At 29.6% G+C, this 8,691-nt stretch overlaps 1 protein-coding gene across 1 annotated transcript; it reads left to right on the top strand.

The window, feature by feature from the left end:
- Positions 1–4,276: 4,276 nt before the first annotated feature.
- On the top strand, positions 4,277–8,301 carry LOC110627273 (putative BPI/LBP family protein At1g04970). Its single transcript, XM_021773523.2, has 6 exons — positions 4,277–4,976; positions 5,609–5,748; positions 5,987–6,338; positions 7,033–7,281; positions 7,606–7,731; positions 7,837–8,301. The coding sequence occupies exons 1-6, from the start codon at positions 4,560–4,562 to the stop codon at positions 8,032–8,034; spliced, it is 1,482 nt and encodes a 493-aa protein (XP_021629215.2). The 5' UTR covers positions 4,277–4,559; the 3' UTR covers positions 8,035–8,301.
- The last annotated feature ends 390 nt before the right edge of the window (positions 8,302–8,691 follow it).

Here is an 8,691-nt window from a genome sequence, read left to right as displayed (position 1 = left end):
GAATTTATGTCCAATGAGTGAATAATAATATATTCATACAAAGTATAAACAATATTACACATGACAGTTACACCAAAATTATTTCATAAAAATATATAGAAATGTTGTGTATACGAGTGAAAAGTGAGAAAATTAAGTCATGCAGTTGTATATATGTAAGGTCATTCATATTATGGTAACCATTTTGTATGCATGCTTGTAAGGTATTAATAAGTCATATAATTAAATTTTAACTCCTATAAACTCTTAGTAAAATCGACTAAGTAGATAAAGGAAAATTGTATCTATATAGTACAAAGTGTCAAATTGTATGGCTTGGAGGATGAATGTTGTGCCTATATACCTTAAAAGCCGAGAAACTATGTGACACTATACAAGCCGAGAAACTATGTGACACATAGTGTGTCGAAAATATCATATCATGTAATCCATTAGGCGCAGTACTATTAAATTGTATATGGCAAGCCGTACTCTTATTCTCTCTATAACTCCTATCGAAGTTTACTAGGGTCAATAATGTATATGTACATGTTAAATATTTATTTGTACTAAAATCATCTATTTGGATGCTTAACATATTGAAAGAAGCAAGTATATCGAATTATATATTTATAAGCAAACATGTCGATAAAATGAGTTTTTAAAAGCAAACACGTGTGTGTAATGGACTATATTCAGTCATGAGCTTATTGCTATTTCATTAAGAACATGCGTGCAAAGTTTTAATTTATTAAGCTAGCACGTGAATGATTTTACCGCAAAGTTGGTGTGTCAATACTTTTTAGGTCAATATTCAGGTTTCGCTTTATTTTTACCTAAAATTGTGTCACATTTTTAAGTATCGTATGAATAGAATTAGATTAACATTTCTTCATAAACATTGTGTATTTTTATTTTACCTTTCTAAAATGATATGTTACATATAATTCTGACATTCTTAACTTATATTATAAATTTTTCTTTACAAACTGTCAATCAGATACTAACCAGTACAATATTAGTATTTATTTTTAGCCTTATAAAACATATCAGATGCATATATTTGCATACAGATTTAAACTTAAGTGTCTTCTATAAAATTATAGATATACTTCTCGTGGTTCATTTGGCACTAGTCTTAACTCATTTTAACGAGTAAATAATTAGTTATAATATAAGTAATACAAACTGTTCCGAATGCATTATCTCTGTAACCAGTTTAGGTTCACTAGTAACTTACGTAAATTTAAGTAGAGATTCAGAATTTAGTCACTTCATGAAAGATTTAGCTCTTTGTCTTAGATTTCTTTTGGTATATGTTAGACCTAATTTCAATCATTACACAATGAGCTATAAAGCGGCCAACATAAGCTACCCTATTGAAACCTATTATGCCAAATTTGCATTTTTAGTTCCCATATTGAATTTTTTTACTTTAAGCTTTCCAAACACCATTTCAATATTCATATTACACATCCATACAATCAAAGCAATATTACCAACAATCAAAACTAATTCCTAATTTTACATATTCATAAGAAGATCAAAGGAAGATAAAAAATCATACAAAGACAAAACTTTTTGCACAATTCCTTTCAAAAACTTTAGTTACACCTTAATTACTCTCTTTCTTTACATTTACCTTTGGTTTACCTTCTTCCTTTTAAATTTTTTCTTTATAAAAAATAAGAAAAATAAGATTTTTAATTCATTTAGCAATATAAAATTAATTGAAAGCATGAAAGAATATGTTTGCCAAATCTAATTTTCAATTTCTATCACTTATCACTTAAACACCTAAATTTCTCTTATTCTTTCCTCCTTTTCTATGGTTCCTTTGCTGGTTATTTTATTTAGGAATAAATTTGTTTGGATGGAGATCTTGTTTTTATAGAGAACTAAGGTGGAAATGGGAGAAAAGAAAAAGAAAACTAATTTGTCTCCTCTTTTGGTGTAGGTTCGGCCAACATGAGGGACACGAAGACAACAGTTTCTTTTATGTTTAGTCATTTCTTCCTTATATATTTAGGCGACACATGGAGAGTTTAGGTAAAGAGGTAGAAAAAATAGAGGACTAAACTTTAAATTTACTTTTAAACTTTTCATATTCACACTTTAAGATACTAAACTTTTCACCATGTTTTAATTTAGTTTTTAAACTTTTAATACTCATAGATTAACCTACTAAAGTTGCACTTTTAACCTTTAAAAATTTATTTCATTTAGATAAGCATCTCGGATTTAACAAACACCTCAAGCTAATACGTTGAAAAATTCTTAAGCACCTCTCCAAAGTGATTTGATTCTGATTTGCTTATCACATTATCTATTTTATTTTAAGATATGTTAATTTTTTTATTTGAACTTTTTTATGATTCAGTTATTACAATTTAAAGATATTAAAATATTATTACTGATTATTTTTATTTTAACTTAGTCTTTGTATATATAACTTTATATGAATTGCAAGTTAAATCTTTAAATACAATTTTTAGTACTCTATCTATAAGCGAATTGTATATCAAGCGGTTATAGATAAGCTAGCACATTTCTTAATTAGTTCGGAATTAAGCTAGCACCTCCCCTAATTAGCTCGGGATTAAACTAACATTTCCCCTGAAATTAATTAGCTTAACTCTAGAATGGTACAATTTTACTCTAATATATAGTCCCACTATTTCTATCATTAGATTTTGAAATGAGACATTCAACACTCTACATTTTCAACTCAAGCGTGATGCTAGAGAAAATTGATATACAAGAGCTTTTATGGTAATTTTGTTTAGATAGATTTATTATCTAGTTCTTGGGTATTCCCATTATTAATAAGCCAGTTTTTATATTTATTAAAACGTTCTTATTATTTATATCTGTCAATCAAATAGTTTTTTCGTCATCTTTTTTATTAAAAATAAATAAAGAATGACTGGATAAAAAAATTAAGAACGTTTTAATAAGTTTTTCAAAATTGAGAGATTGACTTATTAATAATAGCAATATTTAAGGATTAAATAGTAAATATCTCTTTTATTTAATTCAATTATTTCTATAATTTAGTTTTTTTAATTCAAAAGTATATAATATTTAAAATTTTCAAAATTGAAAAAAAAAATCATATGGTGAGGTACAATGTGCAGTCTATATATTAAAGAAATAATTTAGAAGTAAAGGAAGTGTATATATTGCTCGTTCTCTCCTAACATATTATTGCTCACAAATACTACAATAGAGATGGAGCTAGTTTGCTAATATTAATTATAATTTATTAAATGGACTATAAATTATAGTAAATTTTAACCAACCATAGATTAAAAAGCAAATAGATATATATTTTCAAAGAGAAATAATTAAAATAAATAAATTAATAAATAAATGAGACTTTCACAAAAACATTCTCATTTTTCGACATTTGAAATATTAAAAAAAAAATAACATAAGTATTTTTTTATAAGAAAAGTATATCTTTTTCTAAAAATTAAGTAATGATGTGACTGAAATAAAATTATATTGTAATTGATCAATTTATAAAAAAATAAAACAAGTTAATTAGCACTTATAATAGTCATTTTGATGCTTAAATTAATAAATTAAAGTAAAAAATTTGTGTAATGAGATAATTTTAAAATTTTATATAAAAACACGTGTTCAAATCAGTAAATTCAAGTAAAGAGTTTGTATAATGAAATACTTTTAAACTTTTACATTAATTTCTGTGTTCATTAATTTTTTTATATTGTAAAAAGGTGAGGTTGATTATTAAATTTCCGAAAAAATCTGCTAATACTGACTACTAAATAGGATCTATTGGATTTGTAATAACTCATTATTTAATTTAAGTGATTATTACGATATATTAAGTAATTTTTTTAATGATTAAATCAACTTTTGCACTGAAATTTTTTTATTAATATTTGTATATTTTTATTTTTTAAAATTACAATAAAATAATATATAAATTATTTTTAAATTTAAAAATAAGACTCCATTTATTTTTAAAAAATATTTTTTAAATATTTTATAGTATAAAAATGTTAAAAAATTAATTAATATAAAATATTTTTTAATTAAAAAAATTAAATTATTTAAAAAATATTTCCCATGATTAGAAAAGAAAATCACCTTGATATTTCTCTAATTCTCTTTATATAAACTTATTAATATATTTTATTTTTAAATAAAAATTAAATAATAAAGCAAATTATTTTTTAAAAAATATTTTGTACGAAAAAAATCTTCCACATGAAATAGTTTTCAGAAAATATTTTCAAATAAGTTATTTTCCGCTTCCATACATTCTTGTCCAAAGCAATCATTTCGAAGATAAATCCAACATTTTGATTCCAAAATTTGAACGAGAAAAACCCCAGGAATTTAATGCAAGATAACTAAACCAACTCCCAAGTTAGCCAAGAAATCTTTCATCCCAAACCACGTTACCTCTCGCAGCGATCTCCTGACACCGAATCATCGTCCCTTTCCTCCTCTGATTCTCTGTCTCTGTCTCTATCTATCTCTGTGTATACATGGCGATGCTCTAAAACAAATTCAATTCCAAATTTGCACGTCAAAAGCCCCAAAACATGGCAGCAACAGCTCTCCTATTTCTCCTCATAACTTCTCTCTTCATCCCCTCCTATACCCATGATATTCAATCGCCAGACCAGGAAGCCTTCATTTCAATCGTTATATCCCAGCAAGGCCTCGACTTTCTTAAGAATTTGCTTGTAACCAAAACAATCTCTTCAATAATTCCTCTCAATTTGCCCAGGATTGAAAAGACGGTTAAAGTTCCATTTCTGGGTTATGTTCGTATGCGTCTATCGAACATCACCTTACATGAAATCGATGTCTTATCCTCTTATGTTAAGCCTGGAGATACTGGTGTTGCAATTATTGCATCGGGCACTACTTGTAATTTAAGCTCGAGTTGGTATTATCAGTATAGTTCTTGGCTTCTGCCTGTTGAGATTGTTGATAGAGGAGGCGCTTCTGTTCAGGTATGCTTGTGCTTTGTTGTCTTCTTGGGTTTATGGCAAAGTATGTGCTGTGCAGTTGATGGTGGATTTTCCTTTTTTCTTTTTTGGGTTCATGAAACTGGGTTTTGATTATGAGATGCCTTTTGGATCAGATATGAGTTGCTTGGTTGTGTTAATTATGCTAGTGAAATTTCTGTTGATGAAGGAAGCATAAGTAATCAGAATATGAATTGGTTTCATCTGGGAGTTGTCTTTGAGATTTAATGATTTATTCATTCAGTTTCAATTCAGCATGCTGATTTTGCTTCCTATTTTATTTGAATTAGTTTCATTTTGGGGAAAGATTTTGTAGCTTGTGAAAAAGTTACAATTTTACATATACTTTTTCTTTTGAAATTGACTTTGATTTTTATGTGACTATTTATGGTGGGAATTAATATTGTTTGTGATATTGAATGCCATCCACATTTGAGTTAGAGTTGTTCTTATTATTGTGCAGTAGTACTTGTTTTTGCATAAGTTTGAATTCGTAGTTGTAGCTTAACTTGCTTTTATTTATTTGTTTATTTCTGTATCAATGTGTTTTTCTGCTCATTTATGTCCTTATGTACCTTTTAACAAAGGGACATTGATGAATCTTGCTTCTGGGTAAGGTTGAAGGCATGCAAGTGGGGCTTACATTAGGCTTGGAGAACCAGAATGGAACTTTGAAGCTGTCCCTTATAAACTGTGGTTGTTATGTTAAAGATGTCTCTATCAAATTGGATGGAGGAGCTTCTTGGCTTTATCAAGGGTATGACATACTCTTTATGAATCTCTATTTGATTGATTTGTACTGTATCACTATGCTATCACCATCATTCTGCTTGTTGCTTTCGATTCTGCTGGCCATTTGGTGGGCGTTTTGCTCATAGCCAGGAGAGGGACAGTGCATTATAATTTTTGCTGGGTGGGGCAGGTGTAGAGAAATCCTCCTTGAACCCATTGGTAGTTGACTCCAAAGCTTAATAAGTTTTCTTGCTATGTCTCAGAATGCTAGATGCATTTGAAGAGCAAATAGGGGCTGCAGTGGAAAATGCTATTACAAAGAAACTTAGAGAAGGAATTTTAAAGCTTGATTCATTTCTGCAATCTCTTCCCAAAGAAGTTCCAGTAGATGATAATGCCTCTTTAAATGTGACTTTTGTGAAGGACCCTTTGTTGAGTAATTCTTCCATTGGATTTGACATCAATGGGTTATTCACAGCAAGGAAAAAGTTTCTAGTCCCAATGAATAAGTACCAGAGTTCACAACCGTCAGTTTTCTGTAAAGATTCATCTAAGATGCTTGGAATTTCACTAGATGAGGCTGTTTTTAATTCTGCATCAGCTTTATATTATGATGTAAGTTCGAATACAATATACTTTGAACTGCAGTATCTGAAACCTTGTGTCAGTTCTCTTGAATCAAACTCAGTGACCAATTTTCTGTCAGATGTTCCTCTATTTTGGCCTCTTGTTAATTTTACTTTAGGGAAAACCTTGGTATTACCCTGTCTTTTTACCTTTTTTCAAATAAATTTGAATTATTGAAATTCTTCTAGCAGCAAGGTTGCACCTCTGTGATTAGAAGGCCTTGGTTTTGAGTGGTGGAATCAGCCTGTACAACCCAAGAGGATGACTGCATACAACAGACATCCCTTTCTAGTCCTTCACAAATTAGGAAGTCCTGTGCACTAGGGACACCTAGTTGCTTTTTATTTGCCTTGGGCATTATTTAAAGACATATTTGGCAATAAATAATTGGATCTGAAAGTGTAATTGGACATAGCAATTAACCTACCCTATTTGGTTGTATTAGACCATTTTTTCATATGTACCACATCCAATCATTGGCATTTTGATTTTATATCTCCTAGGTGTAAAGTGCCAACTTGTCTTGGTGTTTGGGAGATTGCTTTTAGGTTGAAGGACATGTTATTTGAATATCTTATTACTGCATAAATTTAATTTTTCTTTTCCCCCAAGTATCTGCTCTTTTGAATATAATTCCTTTTGTATCTATGCTTTACTGAAGAACAATTCGTTTGTTTATCAGGCAAAATTCATGCAATGGGTTGTGGATAAAATACCGGATCAATATCTTTTAAACACTGCTGGATGGAGATTTATTATTCCTCAATTGTACAAGAAATATCCAAATGATGACATGAATTTAAATCTCTCCTTATCTTCTCCTCCAGTCATAAAGATTTTAGAGAATGATATCGATGCAACTGTTTATGCCGAATTAATAATTGATGTTTTGGAAGCAGATCAAGTAATACCAGTTGCATGCATTTCATTGGTAAGTTTGCTGAAGTTAATATAGAAACGTTCTATAATCTTCATTTTTACCAGCTATATAATTTGTGTTGTACTCTTTTTGGTTTTGCCAATATCATGATTCATTTAGATGATTATGACATTCCCTAATTTTTGCACTCAATGAGGTAGGTTATGGTGTTTGAAGTTAGCATAATATTAATAGGTCCTAGCTGACACTCCTGTATATAAAGATAAGAAGTCAGGCGTGTTGCTGTTTTTTGCTTCGGAACTTGGTTATCTCGAGTTAATTTATCTTAAATTTATTTCAATGGTTAATTTGTTCTATTTGTATGTGTTTGCACAGGACATTCATGGCTCAGGTTCAGTTAAGATCTCAGGGAATAAACTCGGGGGCAGCTTGAAATTAAATTACTTTTCCATGTCATTGAAATGGAGCAATATCGGTAATCTTCGGCTGTATCTTGTTCAGGTACAACGAGTCACAATGTGATTCTTTTCTTCTCCCCTTTCCTGTAACATAGTTTGATCAGTATTAATGTTTAGCAAAATGTTCAATATCCTTCCTCTATTGCAGCCAGTTATGTGGACTCTTATCCAAACTGTTTTCTTGCCATATGCAAATGCGAAACTTGGACAAGGCTTTCCTTTGCCGATTGTTCATGGTTTCACCCTTAAGAATGCTGAAATAGTTTGTTCAAGATCAAAAACTACAGTTTGTGGTGACGTGGAATACTCAGAATTGCAGGATCTTAATCAGATTATGTTCACCTAATATGTTGCCTTCTGATGTGTGATGGGGATGCACACCAAGTTCCAGAAAGCACAGGCAGATGTCCCAATTCTGTTGGTGATTCATGTGTGTAAAAAGCTCAGACAGTTAAAACTGGGTTCCTCCACCAATGTACAAACTGTGAAAATGCCATAGATTCTGGTTTGTGCAGATGCTTCCTAGCATTTTTAGCATTCAATTCATTCTTGAACGTGAAGGGTAATAAAGAATGACTTCTGAGATGGACTATAATAGTTCGGTTTTTTTCAATATTGCATTCATTAAGATTCATTAAACACGGTTATTTGTTTCATTAAACAGGGTTATTTAATTCAGTTTTAATTTTAATTCAGAAAACATGAATTTGTATTTCTGAATACAAAAAACTTTTTTAATGAAGATTTTGTATTATTAATTTGAGGAATTCTTATATAAGTTTATGAAATAAAACATAGAATTCACCAAAGGATATTGCAATAAATCCATTGCTAAATTAGTAACTGATTTAAAAATACATTGCTAAATCCGATAATAGATCAAGCAACATAACCTCGCCTTTCTCCCATTTTATTTATTCTCAACACTTTTCTCTTTCTTTCACTTTATTTACTCTCATCTTCATTTTTTTTCTCCTAAAAGTGCGTTATATATACCAATTAT

The sequence above is a fragment of the Manihot esculenta genome, chromosome 12 (genome assembly GCF_001659605.2).
Source record: "Manihot esculenta cultivar AM560-2 chromosome 12, M.esculenta_v8, whole genome shotgun sequence".
In the NCBI taxonomy this organism is placed as follows: domain Eukaryota; kingdom Viridiplantae; phylum Streptophyta; class Magnoliopsida; order Malpighiales; family Euphorbiaceae; genus Manihot; species Manihot esculenta.
Note: the sequence above shows the minus strand (reverse complement) of the source record. Positions and strands in the feature narration are given on the sequence as shown.

Coding starts and splice junctions, on each gene's coding strand:
- LOC110627273 (XM_021773523.2), top strand. CDS start 4,560: ATGGCAGCAACAGCTCTCCTATTTCTCCTCATAACTTCTCTCTTCATC. Junction 6,339..7,032: donor CATCAGCTTTATATTATGAT/GTAAGTTCGAAT, acceptor TTTGTTTATCAG/GCAAAATTCATGCAATGGGT. Junction 7,282..7,605: donor CAGTTGCATGCATTTCATTG/GTAAGTTTGCTG, acceptor GTGTTTGCACAG/GACATTCATGGCTCAGGTTC.